This window comes from Anopheles darlingi, chromosome 2 (assembly GCF_943734745.1).
Source record: "Anopheles darlingi chromosome 2, idAnoDarlMG_H_01, whole genome shotgun sequence".
NCBI lineage: Eukaryota > Metazoa > Arthropoda > Insecta > Diptera > Culicidae > Anopheles > Anopheles darlingi.
In genome coordinates, this window is record NC_064874.1 from 43699054 (window position 1) to 43726779 (window position 27726).

General features: G+C 48.1%; 1 protein-coding gene across 1 annotated transcript in view; it reads right to left on the bottom strand.

Moving 5' to 3' along the window:
• The window catches only part of LOC125949272 (dopamine D2-like receptor), a 30072-nt gene extending 4346 nt beyond the window's left edge, over nucleotides 1-25726 (bottom strand). Inside the window, exons 1-6 of the mRNA XM_049676172.1 lie at nucleotides 25658-25726; nucleotides 24256-24819; nucleotides 9824-10764; nucleotides 7065-7167; nucleotides 1204-1329; nucleotides 876-1053 (exon numbers count right to left, since the gene is read on the bottom strand). Of these exons, the coding sequence (XP_049532129.1) occupies nucleotides 876-1053; nucleotides 1204-1329; nucleotides 7065-7167; nucleotides 9824-10685 (1269 nt within the window). The 5' untranslated portion in view covers nucleotides 10686-10764; nucleotides 24256-24819; nucleotides 25658-25726. The remainder of the gene's footprint in view (nucleotides 1-875; nucleotides 1054-1203; nucleotides 1330-7064; nucleotides 7168-9823; nucleotides 10765-24255; nucleotides 24820-25657) is intronic.
• Between the last annotated feature and the right edge of the window lie 2000 nt (nucleotides 25727-27726).

Consider the following 27726-nt stretch of genomic DNA (forward strand, 5'->3'; position numbering starts at 1 on the left):
AGTGAACGAAATGAAAACAAAAAGGGAAGGGACAACGTTTCGTCAGGAGGACGGTTCCTTCGTGTGCTCCCTAATTAACTGCAGTGATGCTGCAAATGTTCTGCTCTGCAAACGATATCACGCCAGCGATGACGGCGCACCCGTTATCATTCATTCGTCTAGCTTTGCGCTCAATTTATCTAACCCCACAGAGACTAACGCACGCGAATGACTGCTGAATGATTTGCTCATTAATTAATGAAATGAATAATCATTTCCACGAAGGCCGGGGACTGGGTTTTTTCATAAGGCAGCCAAACGCTGGCGAGGAAGGAAAAGCGAGACAGAAATTGAATGAAGCAATTCGCGCGAAAGCATTCAGCCAGTCAGCCATTCAACCGGCGCGATTCTGGCCGCTCGTGTCTAGCGTTCTCGTAATCGGTTCAGAATTATGCATTCCACGGTGCCGATAAATCATGATTTCCACCCTTAATATTAACGAAAGCACATGTGCGGAATGCAAGCGGTACCCGAAGACAGCGGCATCAAGCGGTGTGGGCGTTATGAAGAGAAAAGCATCATCTGCGTGTTGAGCTGTCTGTCACTTCGGTGAGTCGGACGCCGCTGGCGCTTCTTGGACACCAAACGGCGACGAATATCACAAACATTAGCCGCCGGCGTAAATATGCAAAGCGATCCCCGTTTTTGGCAGTAAAATCCGCCAGCAGGGTTACCGAGAACAACGACACTCGGATCCGGATCCGACACGAGCACAAGCAAAGCTCCCTGCTTCCTATGTTGCAGCGCCAGCGTGAGGTGGAGGCGAGCAAGAAAAGGGATTATCCTAAGGAAGAACAGATCAGCCACCAGCCCACCAACCAGCCCACCCACCGTACCTTGTGGACGATCTCCGTCATCTTATCGTGCCGGGAGGCGACGACGCATGATATCCGCACGTACACGTACACCATGACCGTCATCGGGATGAAGAAGGAGCCCATGGCGGAAAAGACGACGTAGCCCTCGTTCTGGTTGTACCGGCATTGGGTCAGCTCTCGGCGTCCCGGCTCATACCTGTCCACGTGTGTGTGTGTGCGGTTTGGATGGAGAAAGGGAACGGATTAGTAAAAGAGGGTTTTTGGTGCTGACGTGGCGCTCATCAACGACGTTGTTGCTGATGCTACGGACGGTGCCAGCAGGCAACAACACCGACGACGTTCTTACCAGCCTAGTATCGGAGGACACGTGATGGCGAGGGCTAGTACCCATACGACGAGGATCATCAGCAGCGCCAACCGTTTCGAGCGACGGCGGCGAGAATAATTCAATGGCTGCGTTACGGCTAGATATCTGCGGAATGAAACGGGGAAGGAAAAGAGAACGTGAACCGTGTGAGATAGGTGCAAAAGGACAATTAGGATAATTGGTCGGATCGCCAATGTCGGCCAGCAATGGTCGATGTCGTGGAAAAATGTGAAACATGAATCGCTGCTCGATGTCGAAATGTCGATAGAAAGGGCGAGGGAGTTAATTAAGCTGACCACAGGGGGGAGGTGCATGATTTGGAGATTTCTTTTGATGCGGATTATGTTAAAGCAATCCATAATTGAGTCGGTGGCTTCCAACCAAACAATCAGCACAACACTAATTGTAACTCACAGAGAATGTATCAGTAAGTGATGCTCGCGCAGAGAAAACTCGATTAGAGCGGAGCAAATAGCCCCGCTGGTCGTTATGAAAGTCGGAATCAATTACAATCAAGTAGGCAGCTTGCCTTTTTCCCTTGATACATGCTATTCGATTACACTTCTCCTATCCTTTCGAAGAACAGCAGCACTTTTATTGGATGGAAAGAGTACAGAGAGGAGAGTTGTTTTCGAAGAATTCACTAATGCTTTTGGATTGATACAGGATATTCGTAGCATGATTTGAACATGTGTGTACCATTTCACATGTGTCTAATACATCGAGGTTTATTTTTACATACACGTGAATTCTGCACTGCGATAGAAAATCTCCTTACGCTGAATTTGACTTCTTGAAAAAGCTGAGTTGATAGTAGGCCATGGAAAACCGTTGGTTGTATCGCCAACGGCACATCCGCTGGCGATGCAGACGATTGATTCGCCATAGTCTACTACGAATTCCTTTGTTTCAGGAAGGCAAATAAATCACTAGGAACATTTTTTCACTCGACCTTTCCTCATCGGTTGCCGAAGATGATCTGAACTTGTCTTGTGCCTTTTTCAACAAAAACAAAAATAAAATAGATGCTCATTCGTTCTGCATCTCCCATTAGTTATTGCCGAGTCCCTAAGTAACAAAAAATCCATGCAAATAGATGCTTTCGAGCTGTAAGTAAAAGAATATTGTTAGACTAGCTCAAGAAACTTTAACTTTGAGCGTGCTTCGCTCCAAGTTCGTTAAAAGTAATCTTTTTCGCAAAAGTAGCTTCAATAAAATGATGAAAAAGAAGCAGTTTGAAGATTTTCGAAAAAATCGAAACAGTACCAAACAGTTATGCTGTAAGAGTATGTTCCGATGTTCTCTGTTACTTTTCTTTGAATACAATTAAATACTACGCTACGGTATCCTTCCTGCTTGGATCGTAAATGTACCGTTATTCCGTCCTTCTCTATAACTTAACGTTATTTTTCTGAGATGTTGAAGGTGATAAAAATAGTTCGTTAGTAAGGACGCATTTGTAGCGTGTCTTCAATTATGTGAATGAAACGGTTTTGAACAGCCTTCCACGAATAATTTAATTACAGGGTGTCTTTACAGTAAAACCCGTTTATTTTTGGTTTCTAATTTTCGACAACTTCACGCGAATCGATGTTAGGCCTTAGCAAAAACCAAAAATTCCACGAGGAAATTAACCACTGCGTTGGCTAACCCTTCTCTTCCCTGACACCCATTGGTTGGAGTTCAAAACAGTGGGTTGTGTGTTTTGATCTCTTTCCTCAATCGTTGCCTCAAGATTGTCATACTTTTGTCACTTCAACATCCAAGAGCACACGAACAGCCCCTCAAGCGCCCACCAGTTCACTCTTGTTTACACTTTTTCAAACGCTTTTAGCTGTTCTTTTTTCCAGTTACTCGCATGCAGATAGTACAATGTGTTTGTGACGTACAATGCGGGTCGACATGAGCTGAAAATACTCTCATGTATGTCGCGTTGTTTTTTTTGCATGAAGGATATGAACTGGTGATAAGCTCTCCTCGGCGACGGTCCGCCGAGAGCTTCGGATTACGTTTGCGTTTGGGGTTTTGGGCAGAGAAAGTTGCTTAATTAGTCAAACCCGGGCACAATGCGAACATGTCAGGAAATGGTGTTCCGCAGCACGGCATAGGTGCGAGCCACTGTCACCAGCGGCGCTTAAGAAGATGTTCCAGAAACGATGTTTACCGGTCGGCACCGAGCAGCATAAGCAGGAAAGCAAGGTTACTCGCTCGTACACCGTATGTTTGCCCGACGGCATTATTGTGTACGTGTATGTGTATGTGTATGTGTGTGTGTGTGTGCGGCACGCCATGGCCGTACCGAGAACGAGTGAGAAAATGGGAGAAATAAGATAATCTGCCCGAGCGAACAACACGAATTGCAAATGACAGTTGGCATGGACTTTTGTGTGAAAGCTCCCGCGGCACTGGTACGGGCGCTGGTGGGTTGTGAATTAATTTATAAGGCCACCCTCATCATCACCATCGTCGTCGAACCCGGGGCCCGAATCCGATCGGCAGCGTGTCGTCATTTTTTGGCATACTTTTAATTAAGTTAGCTCGCTCGCTCAATCGTTCCGACCGGTGCCAAGCCCCTAATGCAGTTTGCAAACTATTTCCTCCCCCATCCGGCTGTCGCCTTGAAAACTTTCTAATTTTATTGCCCCAGGCCGGGGTCCAGATAGGGCAATTCGCACGAACGAACGATGGCAGCGATGGCGATGAAGCGCTGGAAGCGTTTGGATAGCAAAAGTGCATCGCTCACCGTGCACTGGACGTCACTGAAGGCGCCAACGGACTGCTGCTGCTGATGCAGTCATCACGCCATGCCAATGCTTCCTTGTGCCATCACCTCGAGCACCAGAAGCAGCAGCAGCAGGAGCAGCAGCACCAGGGCTTGATGGAATGCTACAAGATGACGGTGTAAATCAATTTGCGGCTTCTTACATGCAGATGCCCTCTCCCATCATTGCACATTATCTGCGACCCTCGTTATCGCGGCTGATCATCGCCATCGTCATGCTCATCATCTGCGATGCGGGAAATGGGAGGATAATATACGCTCCTCATTACCGCTCGCGTGAGGCGTGCGTTTAGCGCTTTCGTTGCTTAATCCCGGGGATGCCCGAAGGCGATTTGCCCGTTCTTGTGCCGTCGGTGCAGAGCCCCCGGATGTAACGTGGGATGGCAACAGACAGGAAAGAAGATTTGTCGCTTCCCGGGAGCTAAACGGGATCTGCCGACGAGGACGACGATGGCGATGACGATGGTGGTGATGAATCCGGGATGAGCAGGTGGCGGAAGCGGTGGTCGGAAGCTGCCACAAATTATTCATTGCCTAGCGCCTAGACACACACTCACGCACACACACACGTGGATATCCATTTCAAAACCGTGCTCGTTTGCTCATTGACAATGGTGTAATGTGCGCATAATTTATTCTGATCTTTATCACTCAAGCATGTCACCGCCACCACCACTACCAGTGTTGCAGGAGCAGAAGGAGAAGGAGGAAAAGGGAGATATGTGTTCGCACGCATGCTGTAGTTCGACACACGCTGCGCCACGGTCACATTTCAGGGTTGTGGTTGTGATTAATGGCGTAGAGAAAAGGACTCTACGCGGGAATCCGGGAGCGATCCGCGGCGCGATCCAGTGAAAATGGGATTCAAAATGAACGGGAACGTCTGCCAGGAGGGTGTGTGTGTGTGTGGATGTGTGCGTTTTCGTTGTTGACGATGGCGAAATCGTTTTCGTTCTACTAACTTCGTAGTAGAAGCAGCAGCAGCGAATTTTCTGTTTGCTCGAAGAGCAATAAGTATCTGAAGGATGAATAAGTTCTTCCAATGGATCCCAAATAGAGTATCGACGTGATTAGTAATACAGTAACTAACGTTTGCATTAAAAAAAAAAAGAGACAAACTTTGAATGGTGATAAGAAAAAAACTACAGCTTCACTATTTTCGCCATAACTTTAAGAGTTCTACTGATAGAGGTTTCAATTTTTTTCAAGTAAACTGATAAAATTACCTTCTAAATGCAGTTTACAGATCTCAATTATCTGTCTTAGTTGTTTTTCTTGTCACCATTCAAAGTTTGTCTCTTTTTTTTTTTAATGCAAACGTTACAATGACGCGTCCAGTCGATACGACAGATCGACAAGGAGTCCAGATCAAAGAGTGTTATCACACGGGTCCACCCTGATGGAACTCATAATTAACGCAAAGCGCCACTAAAATTCGCCTCGTCATTGGTCATTGGTCAAAGTAATCTCTTCTCAAAACGAAACGGCAATTAAGTGCTTCACCAGCAATTATCCAAACCCTCCATTCTGCAATCATCATCCGTTTGTTACTTTTCTGGCAACGGGACGGCGAGAAGGCTGACGCTATTCGCCCATCGCACCGGATTCTGGGACGTTCATAAATCATACTTTCCGGGGTTTCCACTTGTCACCGACTAAGAATGTCTGCGTGCTCTGGCTCGGGGCACATGACAATCGTCCAATTTGTTCGTCGACTTAGTACGTCTCAATCTCTCTTAGTACACTTCTGCCATCATCAGAAGCGGTATGTAATGCGCTCGCAAGCAAGACTCCAAGGCGGTCGAAGGGTTTTTGGACGCCACCGGTACACCGATCCATCCATCTTTCCTAATGGCCTGCCGATGATGGGTTTTGCTTTGGATCGAACTTTATCGCACGAACTGCAGGCGAATTGTTGTTTACTTGCGCGGTTTGACATGCGTGGGGGACGGGGAAGGGTCCCGTGTAAGAGAGACGTGATTGTTGTGCGTGCGGGAACGCGTTTTCCCACCGTTTTCCTTCTCCGTTTTCGTGGAGGACAATTCCACGTGAGCTCGCTTCGATCGGCATAGTCCCTTTTCTCAGTCGCTCTATCACATCTGCAGTGCTCGCTAAGTACACAACAAACCGCACGTGATGGTGGCTTTTGGTTCCACTGACGAGGGTTTTGCTGCCTGTGCAGAAAATCCCCCTTTTTCTGGCAAGTGATAACGGTATCGCGGCAATCGGTGACCATGCGGTGGTTGCGACCGAGACCGAGTAAACCGAGTTCGCTACTTCAGCCCCGTTACTAAGTAGCGCGATAGTGTGTACCGTATGCGATAGGTTGTATCAAATGGAGTTCCAGCAAAAGGCGAAGCTCCCAAAAAGGTGTAATTGGTGGTGGCTACGGTCACCGTCCGTACTCGCTGCTATGCTCTGCCCGCCAGCGATGTCGAATCCAACGAACTCATAATTTATAGACCCTTAGTGTGTGTGTGTGTGTGTTTGACGGTTATGTGGCACGGGGACTATACCACGTAGGACTGTTCGCAGGGACTTGTTTGAATATGAAACATGATGTCAAAAATGGGCGCTCCTTCGCCTTTTCCGGCAAACGAACGCACACACGCATCGTGGAACGATTTGCCGCTTTTACGGGTGTCATGTGTCGATGTCGAGCAGCCCTTTGCGGTTGGTCCTTAGTGGGCAATCCAGCTAGTCCCACTGTTCGCGATCCTAGGAGAGAACCGACGTTCCGGTGAACCGGCGAATAACTTTATTGAACGAATGGCGGCCACTCAACAGCCCGTAGCTCGCGTAACAGCAGCAGCAGGTACCATGTCGACGATGGCATCGGTCGAGGAAATGAGTTTTTGTACAAAATGGGGGAGTCGTGAAAAGTTATGGCAAATACGGTGTGACATCATACTTATAGCGAGTGGATAAAGAGAGCGGATTGAGCCTTCTTTTTCGGTCCGTAGAGGTCGGATCAGGCATCTTGAAGGGACCCAACTGCATGGCTGGCTCTAGCTAGGAGCGAAACGATACAAGAAGCAGCGACAAAAAGATTACTTACCTATCTATACTAATGGCACAAAGGCTAAGAATTGATGCTGTACATAGAAGTACGTCTAATGAGATCCATATATCACACAGAATCCATCCGAGCTGCCAGGAGCCTGTAGCGAAAAGGGGGAAAAAAGAGAAGCAAAGAAAAGCGAATGAAAAGCGGGTCCCGTGGAAAACGTGAACGGAGAAAATGTGAAAGCTGGTACAGCGTCAGCGTGTGTGTGTGTCGACTGGCGGAATGTTTGTCTTGGAAAGTAATATTACCTATCATGACCTCCCCCTCCCACTCCCTTGCCCAATGACACCCAAAGGATACCCGTGAAAGAGGTTGAAATGTGGCATCATCGCCATCACTATCGTCGATTGATGAAGCGTAGCGTTGCAAGCACTAGTTGAGGCGATCGAGAGAGTTGTTCAATCGCGAACAAAGTAGAGCGCCCACCCCGGGAAGGCCAAAGCGCACTAAATGCATGCCAGGAATCGGAGCTGACACAACGACCGGATCCTGGCGACGGTGCAAATGGGTTAAATTAACAGAGAAACAGCAGCGCTTGCCAGAGTGCCATGAACGTGACCGGGCCGTATCGAGGACAGATTAAAAAGGAGGCAGCCAGTTGCCATAATACGATGCCAGACGAAAGGGCCAGAGAAGAGTAGTACTAGCCTTTCGCGCTAGTGATCTTTTTTCATCTCTGTTTCCTTTCTTTCTGCGAAGTAAAGGGAGGGTGCTTTTTGCTTTTGCTTTACATTCACCAAATTAGCTCCAAGTGCACCCGGCCGGCCAGTGTGCAACGGCGAACCGGTTGAAAGGTTTTCGGCCAGTGGCAGTGACCGTAATTAAATCGCTCGGACCAGGTTTACGTGTTCCGAATTTACGGTGCATCAATGCACCTTTTAATCCAGTCCCGGCCCGGTGACCATCGTACAGCTTGAAGCAGGTGGTGTAGTGAGCTGTCTGTGTGTAGTGTGTGTGTGTATTGGAGCTGGTGGGAAATTAACGGAATGACCCAGGGGTGGCACCATGGGTGGAAATCGCACAAGTCGCTGCTGACTAGCCAGCCAGCCAGCCAGCCAGCCAGCCAGTAGTGTCTTTGTAGGAAATGTAATCAAGCGATCATTCAGCAGCAGAGTCCGAGTAGCCCGGTGAGTGCAAATGGATGCTTCTCGCCTTGCCGCGCACTCTTTGTCATGGGTTGCTACGTGCTTTTTTCTCTCTCCTCTATGACAACATTTCATCCAGTGTAGTCTCACAGGGTCATAGTGTTTATGGGACATGCACTTTGCCTTTGCACCTTTGCACTTGTCCTGTAATAAAGCGCATGAATGCACTTGCCACCGGTGGTCACCTTCGGTTGTGATGGAATACATTTGCATCGAAACCCTTTCGCTACAGACCCAGGTAGCCAGGATGGTCTGTCTGTTTGCGCCTGAATGGATGCACTACGCTACGGTCACTCCATATTTATGATCATGGAAATGAGCACCGTTGAGTTTCTAATATGTATCCATGCCCATCGCGCCACGGAGTTACGACCTGGAGTGAACAGTGAACAGAGAAAACAGTGCGCTAAACGGAAGGGACATCGTTTTTCGGTTGTTTCGAAATATTCGCACGAAAGGACATCGTTTCTTCGTTTCGGTTCGGCTCTGGAGTTTATAGTCAGGGAGCTTTTCCGCGAAAGATCCCCGCGCACACTAAATATTCATTGGCTTTCTCTGAAGGGCATGTAGCGCGATGTACGCGGTGGTTGAAAGGAAAAAAAACACAATGTTTTCTTTTCCACCGAACCGCTGCTGTTGTCGATTAGTATTCATTCGTTTGAACGGTGAATGGAGCGTGAAAAGCCAATTGCTGGTCATATCCTGTGGCGGTGCGACACTTGTTTTTGATGTGCAACAATAACCTCCAGAATCATGACATCACCTCGCGCACACGCACAAGCAGAGAGAATAGCAAAAAAAAAAACATTTCTGATCGCGAGCGAGCGACATAAGAAACAGATAGCAAACGTTGCAACAGCAGCAGCAGCAGCAGCACCGCTCAAGGCTAATCGGTTCACAAACAAATGTTCAAGAACAAAAACCAAAATAGAAAAAAAAACAGCCCAAAGACCATGCGTGTACATGAAGGCCATCCTGGATAAAGTTTTTGTAGTGAATGGTGCAGGACGTCGTTAGAAAAAGATGCCCCACTGGATTGCCCTTAGTTTCGCCATCCGTAGACCTTGAGAAGTTGGCGAACCCAATCAATGGCGGTCACCGGCGCCCAGGATATGGTTGTGTAGTGAAAAAAGAAAACCTGCGTGAAAACGAAGAAATAATACGGGGAAAACTTTCCAATAACAGTTTTCCCGACCTCTCAACTGCCGGTGGCGGTAAAATTGTTTGGAAAATATTGAATAAAGCCGATGGCCGTTGGTCATCCCGAAGCCGAAGCCGAAGCCGGCCGGGTGTGGCGTATCATAAGTGGCTTTTTGTTTATTTACCCTGGCCCCGCCGGCGGGACCGTGGGCAAAATCAAATGTTTAGCGCGCTGCTGCCGGCGACACGCTAAAGCCACACGAACGAAGTCGATCCGAAACCGCAACAACCGCAAAATATGCTTCAAATACCAATTGCTTTTCGGGGTGCAATCCACTGCACGATCGTGGCCAAGGACCGGCTGGCTGATGAGTAACACAAACAAACACGCGTTGGCGCTCGTGCTGAGCAGTGTGGTTGTGACGTGAACCGGCACCACCACCACTACTACTACCCACTACTTACCCATCAGATGGACGGCAACGGCCGGTGGCATGACGAAGATACCGACCAACCAATCTGCCACCGCCAGGCTCATCACGAAGCAGTTGGTAACGGTTCGCAGTCGGCGCGTTGTAATGACGGACAGGATGACGAGCGTGTTTCCGATGACGGTGACGACGATCAGCAGACAGAACAGTATTACCACGACCCAATCCTGCCAGTCGGCGATCAGCAGCCGGTCTTCCATCGCTTTCGCGATTTCCAGCTGGGGCGTACCGGCCACACCGGATAGCGAGGACGAGGACGAGGACGCAGGCGAGGACGTGGTGGTTGCGCCGCCGATCGTGATGGCGGCAGCTGTCGATGAGACGAGATCGGCCACCAAGCTGCGACCACCGCCACCGGCATCACCGGTCGCATCCGCTCCTCCGTCCATCGATGGTACGCGGAACGGATCGATGGTGGCGAGGAACGCGGTCGGATTCGTGGAACGATTGGCCAGCACGGTGAACGATGCCAGATGATCGTACAGCAGTCGATCATTGTCCAGCGTACCGGAATCGTGGGTACGGCCGTCGGCCACGAGTTCGCTCGAAAGCGACGAAGCAGCGACACTGGCCACCGCGACACTACTACTGACGCTGTTGTTACTACTGTTGCTACCGGCAAACGTTACGCCGGTCCGGCTGCCATCGGGTTCGGTCCAGGCCGGATCGGAAGGATCACTGACGTTGGCGAGGGTTTGCAAATAGCTCGCTGTATCACTAACGGCCAGCGCTGGTAGCGCGATGGAGGATGCAAAGTACAGCACTGCTGGTGTTGGTGCTAGTAAGGCTACTGCTCGGGTCCTCCACTGACGATCGGCCAACGATCTTCCTTTCATGGTTTACTACGGTGCTGGCGAGAAGGTGTTGGTGAGGGAATCGGCATTAGGTGTGTCATTTTGCTTCAGTGAAGGACAGCTGGAAGGAGATCAAGATAGTTACAAGATATTAGGTAATATTATTTGAGTGTGGAAAACTCGTAAAATGCTGCATACAATTTAAAATTCTAAATTGGAAACGCAAGAGAATGACTAATTTTATTAGAGAATTTTTGAAACGTATTATAAACTCGAAATGTAATTAAAATTCTGCATAAAACTTTTATAATTAGAAAGACACTTAAAAAGTTAACGATAAAAAAATATTTAATGGCCACAAAAACACACTTCTTTCAGTTCCGTTCGATAATTTTCTTTTGAATCCTAGGTGTAAAATCCCTTTCACAGTTTCATCCTAGGTGATTGTGTTTGTCTGAAAAGTAAACAAACATTTTCGTCTAAAAATCAGCTAACAGAATAAGTTATTAGCGACGTTCAGGAACGAAAAATATATGCATAGAAATTCGCTGTTTGCTAAAAGGTAGTGCCAGTTATTTTGGGGATGCATGACAGCCTTGTTTGTTATGACGCTTTAAAGTATAACTAAATACTTTTCAAACAAAATATGTGACTGTTCATAATATTGACTATAACATATTTTTTCTCGCGTTAAAAGTGTCGAGTTTTCTGCCTAAAAATCATTTTTTCGTGGATGTTTAAAACCCAAAACCTTTTTTGTCGGGATAACCGACATGATAAACGGATTTTTCAACAAGATAACGGTTGTTGCAAAACCGGGCTAAAACTTTTCAGATAACGTCGAAACCAAAATATTACCCACCCCGCTGTATACAATAGACATTGTTCTTTCTGAGTAATATTTGTTTGGTTACTTGAAAAATTATTTGGCAGCACGGCACTGTTATATAACTGTTATATAAAATAAAAAATATTATTTGACATTTTCGAAAATTTGGAAAAAATAATACTGTTTAAATAAAAAAGATAACAAAAATAGAATATGGTTTTGACTTTTCCCCTTAAGATTTTTGCTACCTCATACTAATTGCAAATTCTTTCAAAAAATGTCTTCACAGGTAGCTTCGGAAAAGTTAATCTGCGCAAAATCCATTGCAGGCAACTTTGCAGATTTGGTCTGGTACTCGCGGGACCGAAGCAAAAGCCAGTGGAATGAGAATGAGCAACTTTAGTTGTTGATTAATCAACGCGGCCCCATTGCAGAACGGTGCAACTGCTGGTGCATAGCACCTTTTCTCGTGTGCCTATAAAAAGGTAAAACGGCCAGCAAAGCTTATTACGGCACGAAACTTAAGACCCGAATGTTAAAGCATATTCGGTTCGAAAGGTATCGGAACGGTTTTTTAGTCCTCGCACAATGCTCCATGTTTTTAAAGGGTGGGAGCGCCAAAGAAGATAACTCGCCCTTTTTAACCATCCTTCACGATTCGTGTCTTGCAAGGTCTTAGCTGGCGCTGGTGTGCAGTGCCTCAGTGGGAGTCAAAGTTCATCTTCTGCACAAAATTAAAAAAGATAAAACGTAAGATTGGGCCGTGTAATGGTGGTATCGGTGGGATTAGTTCGCATCACTTTTCTGCTATGGCCGTGGTTTGCCGCAAACTGAATCCTTCTTTTTCATATCTTCACTCACACACACCTTCTTATTAGTATTGCAGCAACTCGGTGTAAGTTAATGAAATCAGGGAATGGTGAAAGAAGAATGCGAAGAGTTCTTTCTGACCATTTATTAGGTGAAAAAAGCGATCTTCCCGAATGGCCCCCGGTGAGGGATTGGTCCACTGAGGTTTCGATCTAAACGGGAGCAGTCCAATGTCCAATCAGAGCTACCAAGAGCTTAGCGGGAGTCCAGTTCGGTTGTAATGCCGCACGAAAAGGCCGCTTCTGCCTCGCCATTCGTCTTCAGCAACGTGCTCACACTGGCTTGCGTAAGTAAGCAACACCATTGCTATATCGAATATCCTTGGGGACGGGCAAAAGCAAAAAGAAAAGAAAAAGAAAACAGCGAACAGAACCAGGATTTCCCTTCCAAACGTGCATCGCGAGCACCAATTCAATGATCGGCATTCGGCGAGGATGGATTTTCTTTTCTGGGAAACCTCCCAATTCGGCCGTCCGACAGAACCGATACGAGACGGTGCCGACCCAATCCGGGTATTGGCACGGCCCGCTTGGAATTGCTTATCGATCGAAACCGCAAGGATTTGCATAATTTTATGCCCAACCGATGCTGCCGGTAAATTTCAACTTCTGTCACATGGACATCCTTTTGCGGTGGCCGGTCGGTGGCCGTGACCAGAGCGTTCGTTCGGTGGTTTTACTCCTGCCGCTGCTGCTGGTGGTGAGCTGGTCTAGGATCAAGGGTATTCACAGCGATCCATCCTGCGGAATGACGGTTGGATCCGTTGGAGAAGCTGCTGTGCGGAACTCGCGCGCTCGCGGTAGTGTAAGTTTCTAGTGGCGCGTTACTGCCGGTACTTTTCGCTTCTCTTCCTACAACATGATGAATTACATCCATTTCCAGCATCTGGACTCCGCGCGTGGACTTTGCAAAACGCTTCACTCTTCGCTCCTGCGCGAGCTCCCGGGCTCGCTGTAAGCGGTTTCGCAAACTTGTAATCCCTTCTTAATGCAGACCGCACACAGACCGTGTAGTGGTTCCTGCTAATGCTGCTGCTGTTGCTGCTGCTGCTACAACTGCTGCTATAGGAGGTACATGATGGCTTAGAAGAAATGATATTTTCACCCTATCACTTGGCCATAGTGTGTTCGCCGCAGGCCGCTCCTTCCTCTTTCTCTTTCTCTCTCTCTCTCTCTCTCTGTCAGCTTAATGCACTCGATATGTTGGCTTCATTCATTGGTATTCCTTGTCCTTGATTGTACTTGGCAAAGCTAGTCATAAAGTTCGACATGGAAAGCGCGGCTCGCGTTTAACGAGAGCCTCGCGAGAAAAACAAAAAAAAAAGGAAGGAAACGAAAACGACGAGGCAATATGTTTCCGTTCGCGTCTCTTCGATGCCGGCAGTTCCGTCAGTTCAGTTCCGTTACGTATATGTACTTTTTGGAAAGGTAAACGGAGGGCGCCCACTATGCACCATGAATGGCCTTTCTGAAATTCAATCACGAATCAATTTGACGTCCCGTGGCGTCTGACGACGGGTTTACTTCGGGTTCGCGCTGTGCCAGAGGCCGTACTGCGTACTGATACCGCGTACTGCGTACTTTTGGAGAAATCAAATTGAACTCGTAACATAGAAAGTTATGAAAATCAAATTTAGCCCGGGGATCGGGGAGTGTCAGCAACTTCCCGGTTAAAGTTAGCCAACGGTTTTGTGAAGCACAATGGAATGAACTTTGTTTCGTTTCCTGCCTGCCTGCCGGTCGCCTGTAAAGTCACAGCCAAAGGACGATTTGCATACGTAGAAGCAGCAGAACTTGCACGAAGTAGTTGATGCAACTTGTATGAAGTGACAAATCCAAAGGCGCTGTTGTGTTGTTCCGCTTAGTATTATTCCCTTCGCTCCAATTTCTTCAATGACATCGCGACACAGTGTACCATTATTCGTTGAATAGGCAACTGGCGCTTAGAATGAAGCAGAACAACTAGAATGAAAGCACGCGCCAGCAATTGCTAGTCAACGGAACAACGCCGGGTTTTTTTTTCCATGAATACCGCCCAATAGCACAGTGACCTGTACCATCCTCGGGTCATCGAGGATTCGGCACACAAAAACAGGGTCGCAGGCGTGGTCGTCGTCGTCGTCGTGGGTATAAGCGAAAATTCAAATATTCTCGTGTTTCACCGAGCAGATACCTGCAAGCGATATTGCAGCCGTAGCAAACAGTCTGCCGTGACTGCCAACACCACCACCACCACCACTGTACCCTTGCAACACAATTGCCCAGCCCTTCAACTGGGAGAATGACTGGGAAAATGCGGGCGTAAATGCGGCTGTCCTTCTCGGAACCATTTGACCGGCAGAAGGTGGTACCCGCCAGGGATAAAATCCACGCGTTCGGTCCCCAAATCGGTCATCTCTATTTCTCTTGTGATGGCGCGTGGATGACAACAGAAAGAACATCAGCTAAAACTGCACATTGCTAGCTAGGACACGAGCGTAGGATTCAAGGTGACTACTCCCAATACACCCGTTCCAAGTCCATGATGATAGATTGGAAACAGACGCGGCCACGGCGTGTTACAGAAGAGATCCATTCTGTCCAGAAAGTACCGGGAATAGTCAATTTAAATCTGACTGGGCTATCGGATCAAGTAATTATTTTTTTCCTAGGTTTTTACAACTGTCCTTAATTATTGTGAGCAAAATTTGAGCGAAATCCGTCAACCCGTTTGTTTACAGCAATTTTTTAAGTAAGTCGATGTCATTAGTAAGCGGCGATCTGTTATTATGGGTGACGAGGTTGAGCAAAACATTTGCCTAATGTTTTGCTTGGCAAATGGAATTTCGTGTGCCGATGCACTGAAAATGTTGCAAAAGGCCTGTGGCAATAATACTCTATCGAACACTCGTGAATACGAGTCAAAGCCTTCCACAGTGGTTTGAGTGATGCCACCAGCTTGTCTTGTTCTGGACGTTCATTAACGTCCTAAACCGATGAAAACATCGATAATGTGAAAGATATGGTGTTCGAAAATCATCATTATAGCTTGAGAGAATTGTTTCATGAACTTAACATATCGGTTCGTAACATTTTGATTGATATTTTGAACATAAAACGTGTTGCAGCAGGACACGTTCCAAAAGAAGTTTTTTCAAATCATTTTTTAATTTTCTATTTTTCGATCAAAAACTCAAAACATATCATCGAACATCCACCGTATTAACCAGAACTAGTTTCCTGTGACTTTTTACTTATCCCAAAACATAACTTGCTCCTTCACGGCATCTGTTTTGAGTCGATTATGGATTAAATCGAGAAAGAAAAATAGCCGCTTATACTATCATCGACTTACTTAAAAAATTGCTGTAAACAAATGGGTTGACGGATTCAACTCAAATTTTGCACAATAACTAAGAACAGTCGTACCAACCTTGGAAAAAAAGATTGGCTTGATCCGAAAGCCCAGTCAGATTTAAATCGACTATTCCCGGTACTTTCTTGGCAGAATGTGCACCAGATAGAGAGAAATGCAGGTAGGAAAGCAGACAACGATGCGCATGCAACATAATTAACGGATCCATTTCATCGAGTGCTTCCACGCAGTATTGTTGAATTGAATTTTGCAACAGCGCCTACAGCGCAGGGGATCCATTTAAACTGACCCCACCCGGGGAGGATGATGAAATGTGCATCCATCGTCCATCGTTCAGGCATTTTCCCTCTGCTACTGGTGGTGGTCGTGGATAGTGAAGTGCATAATGCAGTGGATTAGATGCGTAAATCTGATCAGTGAAAATTATGATCCCGGAATCCATGCAGAGGCTTCTCACTTGCTTTACGTAGAGCCATCAGATGAGTTGCATGATTGGCTCTTTAAAACTGAAATGGCTATTGAGCTGGGCAGCTAATTCCGTATCGTCGAGGTCCCGGGGTCTGAATCGATGATAACATTGTACGCTGATGAAGCGCTTGGCCGGGGATCGATCGGGTTGGAGCCAGTAGCTCGCTCGCGCCAAACTCGAACAGCCGGTACGGTACCCGGTTGTGGTATAGTACCCTTTCCGCACATTAGGCAGCACGAGCCGCTGATATTGTGCCGCTGCTGTTGCTGCTGCTCCTGGTGCGAATGGAAACGATGGCACGGAATGGCCGACATCCGGCTTCCGGCACCAGCGGGCCGCCAGGAACGGTGGACCACGGGCGTACGGGCACCAGATGTTCATCAAGTACAGTCGTCCGTTAATTAGACAATGTAAACATCATGCTAGAGATAATGAAAAGCTTGCAACGAGGGAGAGAGAAAGAAGGAAGGGGTGGTGTGCGTGTGTGTGTGCGAGCGAGTGTCGGTGTTTGGGGATCTCATCACGCACCACCCCGTACACCGGGACACCAAACATGGCTGCACTCAACGCAACTTGTGTCGCGGTTTTTCGGTGACGGTGCGACGGGGTGCGAGCTACATGAACGAGAATGTGATTCCTTTCCATTCCGCACGGGAGCCCCGTATGCCCGAAAACGCACCCGGCTACCCGGAAAACGCTGTAGAAGTCATTAAAATCGTGCATTCGTGCCCCGTGGAGTTGACATTGCGGTGTGGTAGTAAGTTGACTACAGATGGCCCGACCCGCCCCTATCCCGAGCCGAATGTTTAACTTTGCACGGCGTAAATCCATTGTTTTCGCCTTCCGTAACTCGTGCGGAGTACCGCCACACGGGATTGGGGCGTACCATTCCCGGTGACACCGAATGAGCGTCCTTGCGTGTTGTTGTTGTTGTTATTGTTGTGGCTCCACGTAAGGCGTATTCGGTTTCGTTGGACGCATACCGAACGACGGACGACGGACGACTGACGACCACTGTGACTTGTCCGGTTTCGTTCCGTCCTGATGCGGACAAAGAAACTATCCATTCCTCTCTCTCTGGCCTCATGACATCCGGTGGCAAACAACATAAGACACGCCACCGGTCCTATATTGGACTTCAGCTACTCACGGGCGTACCATTTATCGTAAATCACAGCCCCGGAGATCGAGGTGCATATGCGTATTAATCTTGTCAGGAACTCCGAGGAATCCGAAAGGATTCCACCGCCATGTCGGCCACCGACACCGACGTTATAGCGAGGCAGTTGTTATACCATTTTCCCTAGAGTCTCGGGTAGTCGGTAAATCTTCATCCGCTGCGTACGCTGCTTGTACGTTCAGTTGTTTGCTGGACGGTCCCGGTCCCGATCCCGGGGCTTATTATTGTTGGACTCCACACAGTCCGAACCGAAACCGGGTTCGAAGCTCAATTTGTCATCATGCTAATGGATTCGTTATTTCAACATCCTTTTGGCCCCCTGGCCAGGGCGGCCAATACAATGTCTCCGACTCCACGACTTCTTCTTTGTTTCGAGTTGTCAGCACGGAGATCGCTGAGCGGAAGATAACGTCTAACAGATTATCACGATTTGCACCAGAGGGTAAATCTAGGAGACCAGAGAGTAGGCCATGGGGTTCGATGGTTAGATGTTCTTACTAGACCCAGGTTACTACGATCTACGTCTCGGAGGTCTAGGCGCGAGTTTCTAGGCGCGAGCTGTCAACGGCGCTAATGACGATTTACTGTTTTCGCATCCCTTCCCCCGTTTTTGGCGATCGGAACGTCCCTTGGTCGGTCCCTTGTTCCGGTAACGCGTGTTTCATTGTAGGGGGATTTCCACTACCCCCTCGTCTAGTCCAGGGGCCCCTAGATTGGTCTGTAATATCAGCGGCAACGCATTAGTCGTGCGTGATTAGTCATTTTTCCCGTGACAGTAATAAATTAGAATTATCAAGTTACGCGCACCAAAAAGGGCCAATACCAGTCCCCCCACCACCCTGTTACCGAACGCTCAACCCCCTCGAGCGTGACGTAGTTGGAACCGGCGATCGCGATTGGAACCGTTCCACCACCAGCACCACCACCATCTCCCTTGATGACCTGAAGGTTTCGATTGTATTTTTTGTCCAACCAGCTGCTAGTTTGTGCCCCATGCTGTGGGCCCCCCTCTGGGGGGTGCCGCGGGGGCGGTTAAGCACACAGATCCACTCGACAAACTGTCAACAATCCCCGTTGACCGCCCACCGCCCACTAAGCGCCGCGTGTGCCCCCCGTCCCGTGGTCTGGCAGGGTCTGAGCATCGAAAGTATTTCCGATGAACTGTGGTAGTGGTCTCAGGATAGGCTTTTTTATTGCTGCGGATGATTCTCGTGAGGCAGGACCAATTACGAATCGTTCGCAGTGATCCAGTGCGTCACTCCTTTTTGAAGGAGTCATCGTTGGATTAGCTTCAAGCAACGTTCCCAACGGGAGCAACGGGGCTTCGATCGGGCCCCGGCCCTTAATCGGTTCCTTGCGTGTCGATGGCGCACCGTTCGAAGATGATTGCTTGTTGCTCGATGTCTGTGTGTGTGTGACCAGCACTCCGGTGCCGGTTTGGGACCGGGGAGTTCGATCGGGAACGACGGCTGCGTTATATTTTTTTTATTGAAATCGGAATCGATCGAATCGACCGGACACGGGGACCAGTTTCGTTCGCGAGCGCGCGAAGTGGCCCATTATGTCCTTTTACGGGAGTGCGTTGTCGCGTGCATTGAACTAGTTTTTTTTCTCGCCTCGCATCGCCTTCCTGTCCCTTCGCCCTGTGCACGAATTGCGCGCTGACGTAAACGCATGGATGACGCTTGTTCGATGAATCGCTCGCAACCCGATAGGGAGTGGTACTCGCACGTGGGGGGTGGGGGTGGTGTGCATAGTGTCGCGCTCGGCGCCCGGCGCCCGGCACCCGGCGCCCAGTGCCCGATGCGTTTGATTGACATTTACAAAAGCTCCCGGGCCCAGCGGCCCATCCGTTCCCGTTCCCTTGAGTTCACCCAAGTGATAGATAGTGAGGTGGGTGGTTCCACCCACTCCGCCCATCCAATCGACGAGTCTGATGATGTCAGGTTAGGACTATCCGGACTCTCTCTCTCTCCCTTGGAACCATCCGCCTGAATGCGCTTTCACGCTTTTCATTTCCACGCAAAAAGCTAAATTCGAGCACTAATTTATGCTGCCCGACGGTGCCGTGTGCTTCACCGTGAAACATAAAACACATCACACCGGCCTGATGTGAACCAGTGTATGCGTGCGCGCGCGTGTGTGTGTCAAAATGGAGGATTAATAATAGCTTGTGGTCTCGCGTTTCTTTCACTTCGGCAGCGTGCCCGCTAGAAGGTGGACGCGCGCCTACCGAGAGTACCCGGAATGCCAGAAACCGAGGCCACCGACGCCACCGACCGACCGACCGACCGTCGGTCCTTGGCGCGCTGTCGGTGTTCCTACATTTTGTGGTTTTGTGACAAAATTGAAAAGCTGATTTGATTAACCGAAGCAATTAGCGATGTGTCGGCACGCGTGGCAACGGAGGGCGTAGCCTGGATGACTTTGGGATGGACTTGGAGTTCGTCGACGCCGCCGTCGTCGCCGTCGTCGTCGTCGTCATCATCGGTTGATGTCCTCGCGTTGTTGGTGTTGCGGACTGTGGTGTCAACGCGTGTCCTTGCTTCCTTGCATCAGTTTTCGTCACGGTGGAGCCGTTTTCTTGCTGTCATCGCATGAGTTCGCTGGTATGCTTTTTACAACGCGAGCGAAGGGTTAGGACAGATGAAGCTCTGCTATCAACTGCTACGACATGCGATGTCGACGAACGATACACTTGGTATCAAATAGTGCCGACCATGATTCGTCGCAGGTTCGGGGAGCTCAACTGTTGAACCATTTTCCAAGAGTAGATGCGTTTTTGTGGCGCAAAAACACGCGGTTCGGTTGAAAGTCGTTTGTATCACATCGATGGCTATAAAAATGTTCACAATGAAAAATCGCAGCATTGGCATAAGCTTTGTTTTTGGCGTTTTTTTAACTGTAAATATTGTCTACATATTGTGACAATCTGTAATCTCCATCGGAACCAACTACATGAACTTTCGCATGCAAACGTAGCGTATCATTTTGATTTTGCACATTTGTATTGGTATGAATGTGATTACATCGTGTTCAGTATATCTGATTTCCTTTTTTCTGAACTTTCTGCTGATTTTTTTTTTATATATTCACAGCACCTAGTTCAAGTATCAATATACACCGGTCAAATGATAGGGTTTGCTTAGTATTTTAGGAGTTGAATTGGTCTGTTTTCTGTTGGTGGTCACTTTGAAGTAACGATAAAATCGTTAAATGCCTGTGTGTTACACAAATCTTTCTTGGCACGCTGGACGGAGACTTTTTGTTCTCAGATGAAAAGCTAGTTTGTTCTAGAGCAAAGTCATAATGCCCAAAACGATAGATTGTGGGCTAGAAACATCAAGGATGTAACAGATAATAAAAAGAACATTCCCAAGTTTCAAAATACGGCTAGTGTGATGGTTTTGAAGGGGTAATTCGCAAGCGTGGCAAGTTACTCCTAATTTTTATTGGAAAATGCATAAAAACACAGCTCACCCATCCCAGTTCACCGATGACCTTAACTCACCAGAATTTTTTGACCGGTCGTACCTTTTATCAAAACTATACGACCGTGAAATGTCCAGTTTGATACAGATTAAAGCAACGATAAATAACACTTGGGAAGGAATGCCTATGGAAGTCGTCCCTGCCGCGTACCATGGGTTTGTGAAGCGATTAAAGCGTTGGAATATTGTCGTAACATATTTTATAATTGATAACTACAAGATTCCTCATAAAGAAACGCTTGGGTAGAAAAAAAATCAGGTTCTCGGGCAATCTCGGTTTGAACAGTGAATTTAAGTATTTGCGTCCAAAAACGCCTTCTTTGGCGTGTTGAAAAACATCTCCAGTTTGAAAGCGAATTAAGTCGATCCGCTACAAGGCACTTGGCAAGGGCTCCACCGGAAGCTTCCTAATGCCGTTGTTCGTGCCGTTGTTCAGATCGCTGCCTACTGGGACGCTAAGCAAAGAATGTTAAATGTTGACCTCGCTGCTGCGTTGAGCAAATTGTGGCCACCAGAGCCAGTCTCGGCTTCACGGCCTACTCTAGCCGAGGACCGTTTAGCTCAACATTGCTCCATTGTTCGGTAGGTGATTGAGTTTGATGACAGCTGATGACGACGACAATGATGATAAGGATGATGATGATGATGATGATGGTCCTGCTACCACAAAAATCTTTCGCGCGACACAAAGATGACCGGAGTCAGAAGCGAGCCATGGCGAGATCACAGACGACATGGGATTAGGTTTGGTTCGCTTGATTAGATTATGTGCCAGACCATGACCAAGGTCGGGAGCGGGAGACCCAGCTGGTAAAACTTAATTAAAGTGTCTCTTGTCATTGGCAATTTTTCGCCTTTTTATGGACCATTAGCTACAATCACCAGTGGGGCCCGCCTCAACTCAACCGGAAAGCTCGACAATCACGGCCAAAGTCCGGCGGGCCGAGATTCTTGATTTGGACAAACCGGTGAGTCCGGTAGTGGGCTTGGAAAGGCGCATAAAATCAACAGACTGCAGCCACTCAGTTCAGTTCAGTTCACTCCCGGCAAATACTGGCTCGCGGCAACAATCTGGCCTACTTTCAAACCGTAACATCCGGGCTGATTCGGACCACGTACGTACCAAACACACGCACGCGCACACACATACACATAAAGGGTTTGCAATCAGGAGGGATGTTGCCGAATGATAATGCCTTAACAGCGGGACAGCTGTCATTGACATGCGGTCCGTGTCCTTTGGCGCTAGCGCTCATAGGCATATTCAGAGTGAGTTCATACCCTGGCATGCTGCCAGCTGAGCCACCAACGTGTGACAGGACCAGCCCTCGGGATCCGGCAGAACCTTATTATGGGGTCTGCGTGACCGGAAACCAAGCTGACCGATTGCGGCCCCATGGGTGTTTCGAAGGGTTTCGATTTTTTTTTTTACACTCCGGCCTCCTTTTCTATTTGTTCTACTTCTCGGTAACAGAATAACAATAATGGAATCTGTGGTGTGGTGCGGTTTGGAGGTTTTTTTTGCGTTCCCTTTTTAAAATTCAATACCCCGCCCATACCCCCTCACTTTTCCTCATTCGTTGCGCGAATCCCGAACCGCAAAAGGCAACGTCGACGACGACGAGTTGGCATGTTGTAATCGAATAAAAATTTCCATTTTATTTCCTCGCTTTCCGACAGCTGAGGTAGATCGGTGGAGGATTTTTCTTTGGAAAAGTGATTTTCTCTTCGTTTTTCTGTGTTTTTGTTCGCATCCCGCATCAATCGGCATCCGGCCGGTTTTTAATGTGTTGAAAGAATCGAAAAGTCGAAAGACTTTCAAATGGCCGTCGAATGGAATGCTGTAGATACATATACAGCTCCCTTTGCCCTAGCTTCAAGTGTATAGCTAATAAAATGCGCTTATAACGCGTCTATCCTGCTCATAATTTTCCGATGGAACTGGAGACGCATCAGGGCGTAAATTGGTGGTTCGCTTTGCCAGTCAAACCTTGAAAGCCATCACGAACCACGCGCTAACGCACATTTTCGGCTGGTGCGTTTGTATTGCGCACCGTGGTCACCGTCACCATGGTTTTTAATTGAAATCTTTTCCAATCAGCCCAGCCCCCGTCCGGTGCCCGTTGCCCATCCGCAGCCATGGAGTAACTTTCGTTTTAATTTATGTAGATGATACAATTTGAGGCAATGTCTTTGATCCAAGCGCAACAATTAGGCAGACAGAATTTGGTGAGCCGAAGGGATCCTACCACAAAAGGCAGGATTAGATCTCCCATCCCGGCCTCGGCATAGATTATGCCGCGGATATACCGATGTTTGCCAAGGGGCTAGCTGTGACAATTTTTGGGCTACATTAATTAAGTGCGACTCAAGCGTGGCTCGCGAGGATGGATCTTATTTTTAAGGGCGAAATTTTACCTGCCCGATAAGCCTGTTTTGGGGTGGGTGAGGCAACAACGGTAGGGAGCAGCCCTTCCCATGCTTTCTAGAGGGCGGGAAATTGAAATTAGCGCCTCGCGAGCCGTCGGCCCGTTTATTGCGGTCTACGTGCCGGTGGGGACTAAACTTGATTGATTAGGAAGGATGGGGCGTTGAAGTTTTTCAAAAGAAAATTGGTTTGCCGGGCGCAGTGATTCTTGTTGCTGGTACCTGCGCTGCGCAGATTAGACATTCTTTGCGAACATTAAAATGGGATTAAGGGTATCAAGGATGAGCAATTAGTTGGCTGTCCAATCGGTTCCAACGAATCCGTTGCGTGTTGAGGAGTGGCGCGAGTTTTCTATGCACTCCTTAAGCTGCGTGTTCGCGATAGTAACTTTCCGAAAAGAGCGGACAAAAAGAGGTTGAGAAATGACTGTTAGCGTAGCCGAGCATGATTCAAATGGCAGAATTAGATCTTAAGATCCAAGATCCAAATCGAAGAACTGTTCAAATGCACCACACACACACACACACGACGTTCATATAGGATCCCGGCTTGGTATGTGTGATTGAGAAATGCAAAACAAGGTTGCTATTGTGGCTGATAGTTTGATGTAAAACATAGCAAGCTACCAAATGACAGCAAATTAATGTTTCTAAGCAGTGAAGCTGGTTATTGTTCTAATGAAGCTTTACATATTTTTCAGGCAAATATTCTGCTATAGCCATACTCTTTCAAACTAGTTCTATTTTACTCTTATAGTAGCGAATTCTATGTTTCTTTTAAGTTGCCATTGAACGAACATAATCTTTGTAATTATAACCAAAAATACACTAAACGGAAGTCGCTATGTAATGGTGGATATGGAAAAATAAGTCTGCAACAATAGACAAGTTTGCTGTGGAAAGAAAAGCTTTGAACACGCAAACGCAAAACTAAATCCAAGTATCTCATCGTCTTAAGTGCCGCCTCGACCTCAGCCCCCGTTTCCACTTACCTAGCCCAACCTCGGTAGATGTCCTATTCGCCAATCCAATCCAATCCCAACGCACTGGCACTGGCCAGATTAGGTGGAAATGGGCAAATCTTTATGGCGTCGCGCACTTCCGCAGAACCATAGCTCATCTAACTTTTTTTTCCCCAACACGCTCAATCATCGACCATCGGAGTCGGAGTGCCACTTCGCGCCTGCCGATTGCCGAAATTTCCCGCAGCACGCAGCAACGTGTGCGAGTTTGTTTTTCCGGTTCCGTCCGGTCGGTGCCACGAGCGGGCGCGTGCCAATTTGTTCCGTGGATTTGTGCTCGCACTTTATTTCCTCACAAACCTGAAGTAACGTTCACTTGCGCTCAACACTGGCGCTATGCTGCTGCTGCTGACCATTAATGCTTTTATGCGGCACCGGGTGCACTAAAGTTGTGCGCGCTCGTTGATGACAATTTATGCGTCCAAAGGCAGGGTCCGAGCGGCACTCAACATTCGTAGCACTCCTCTGCTGCTGCTGATGCTGCTGCTGCTGATGCTGCTGCTGCTGCTGTTGCTGCGATCTGTCCGTCTTCGCCTTTGTTGAAGGCATTTCGCGAAATGGGGGGAGCGAACCGTAATCAACAAACAACTTAGCGAGGCAACACACTAGGAGGGCTACACACACACATGCACGTAGAAACACACAACGCCACACACAGACACACGCATGGGCATCCATATGCACGCACACGGACATGGACAGACTACTTTGCTGTCATCCAGCGAATTGATCCGTCATCCGTTCAATGATCGGTGCGATGAGCATGTGTGAGCCGCGTGTGTCCAGCGTGTGTCCAGCGTGTGTGTGTGTGCGTGTGTGTGTGTGGTACGAGTATGTTTATAATGAATATTTGTTTATTGTTCACAAGCCCTCTCCGTTTGGTGGCCGGTGGATGGTGATGGTTGGCATAGGGCCCAGTTGTGATGTGAACTTGGCCGTCTCGGTAGATACAAACATCTCAGGGCGCCCTTCCACTCCACCTACCACCATCGAGCACACCATTAATCTAGTCTCGCGTTCATCTTAGCGGATCGCGGACTCGGGCACCGGAATAATGATGCAAAGATGATCCCATGGTCCGGGCGAACGATTCGCACCTTTTTCCACTGTTTGATTTATGAGCGTTACTGACGCGTGCGACTAGCGACCGGTCGAAGCACAGATCGAGACAGCAGCCCCTGGGGGTGGTTCTGGATGGTTGACTGAGTAGAAATGATCACTGGACGGTCACGGTTTCAGCCGGGAGAACGCGGGTCTAAGCCTTTTGATCGAGCACCAAGACGAACTGTCACCAAACTCCGGTTCGCAAGCCAAGCTCGAGACCGGACCGGGAGGATTCAATTTCACGAAACATACGCTCACACCGACACACCTTTTGAGACCGCAAAGCGATCCGATGGATCACTGGAACGACACACAAACCGTCAAGTAGTAGTCCTAAAGCAGAGCAGATCCACTAGCGGTCGATCGATGGATCAAACTATCAAGATTTGTGATCCTACAGCAGGTGACTACTAGCAATGGCCGAGTAGTGTCCAGCAACTCACCCCACTTACGGTACCGATTCCATCTGGAAGGGAACCGAAAACACGCTAGACACTAACGCTAGAACCGTTCCTTGCGACCTTGCGAATCGGTTGAGCGTTCGGGACGAACTGGCGCTTGTCGCTGACGTCGAGCTGCGAGTAGTGAGGCTGTCGTGTGTCGATAGCACGCCGCTTGTTCGTTCGGCCTGGCGCCTCCTCGAGAGCACGACGACAGTCCGAGTAAGAGAGACAGAAGACGAGAGAGAGAGACAGAGAGAGAAAGATACAGAGAGAATGAAAGAGAGAGCAGCAAAGCAATAGAGAGATAAGAGAGAGAGAGAGAGAGAGAGAGAGAAAGAGAGAGAGCTGCATGATGGAGCTGCGTGTGGCGCAAATGAGAGAAAGCATCCGCGGAGATCCGGAGATGTCAGGTGTCATCCGGTGGCAAGCAACAAGCGAGCAACTCGAGTAGCAGAGCTCTAGGGAAACGTGGCGTAACCAGCGGGTGAAGAGGAACACTTATGTAGCATAGCTCCCACAATAGTGCACCACACTCGATGGCCCGGCGACCGGTGACCGCGCGATCGAAGTCAAATGGACTCGAATCAGCGATCGGCGGAGACGAAACCATTCGCCACAAATCCTGTCCAATTCCATTTGAAGTGCTCGCCACCACTTGATGGTGCTTGTTTGAGGTGCTTGGGGGTCATCGGCAGCGGTCTCGAATCAGCGTCGCGTTGGTCTGTACCATGAACACACGACGCACCTACAACATCCTAATTGAAGTCGTGCTGTTTGTTTTTCTATTGCCGTTCACCGGAACTCTTCCACTATTAGTCTTTTTAACATTAACTTCTAAGCAGAAGCAGAAGCGAAATCAGTAGGCAAGTAGATAGCGAGCAAATGGCTGACCAATTAGATTGTCTGCTACGTATTACGTTCCCGCCTTTTTTGGTCAGGTGTAGTGAAAATTGGAAACGTAAACATGTCTTCAATACAATGGAATCAGTTAAGCAGGTTTGGTTGTACTGCTGGCGGTTGGTTGGGTAAAAAATGTCAAGAATTTACAATAGCTCGAAGCGAGCACAAGAGCTTTAACAACATTCTTACAACAACATTCCTCGTTCACATTTGTTGGGCGATCGCCAACAGCTTTGTACCGCCAGCCGATGCTGCGAAGCAATCGAGAAACATGAAAAGTGTCTAGATGCACGCAGAGTATTCGTGGCGAGAATCTCACAGCTTGAATTAGCAGAAACTATATATCAACTAAAACAGCGGCGACTAGTTTTAAGGATAGCTTTTTGCATTAGTTTAGTCAATAACATTTTCCCAAAATTGTTCGTTTGCTTAGCACTAAGCAAACTCACGCTGGAGTGAATGATGGTTGCTGTAGCAACCATCCCTGTAAGGACGACGACGCCTTCCACGTCTAGCAAGCATTTTGATTCTGCATAGTTCTTGAAAGTGGCTTCTCATTAGCGTATGCAAAGAGCTTCATCAACCAACAGCTAGCGAAACATCAAAGGTAGAACGTATGCCGCAGCACCCACAGGGGTGTGTGGTGGGGCGATTGCGCTAATCATCTAACCAACAGGATCAGGATCCCTGGCAGGCTAGGGGCCTGTTGCCCCAAAACGCAAACACCAGCGTTCGGGAGGTTCTTAATTGGATATGGATATTGATAATCGTTGCTCGAACAATCGAATTGGCCGTTCTGGACCACCATTTGAGATTGCTTCTGGTCTCCGCTTTCACTTACGCACTGAACAGGCAAACGGTAGGCAATTGCAAACGTATTGCTACCGTCTCGAATGAGAGCGTCGGGATTCGATTCGTCCTTCGATCCTTAATATTGTTTTTATTCCTCTTGATTCTCATCAGTCAAAACCACAAGGTTAATTGAAAATCAATA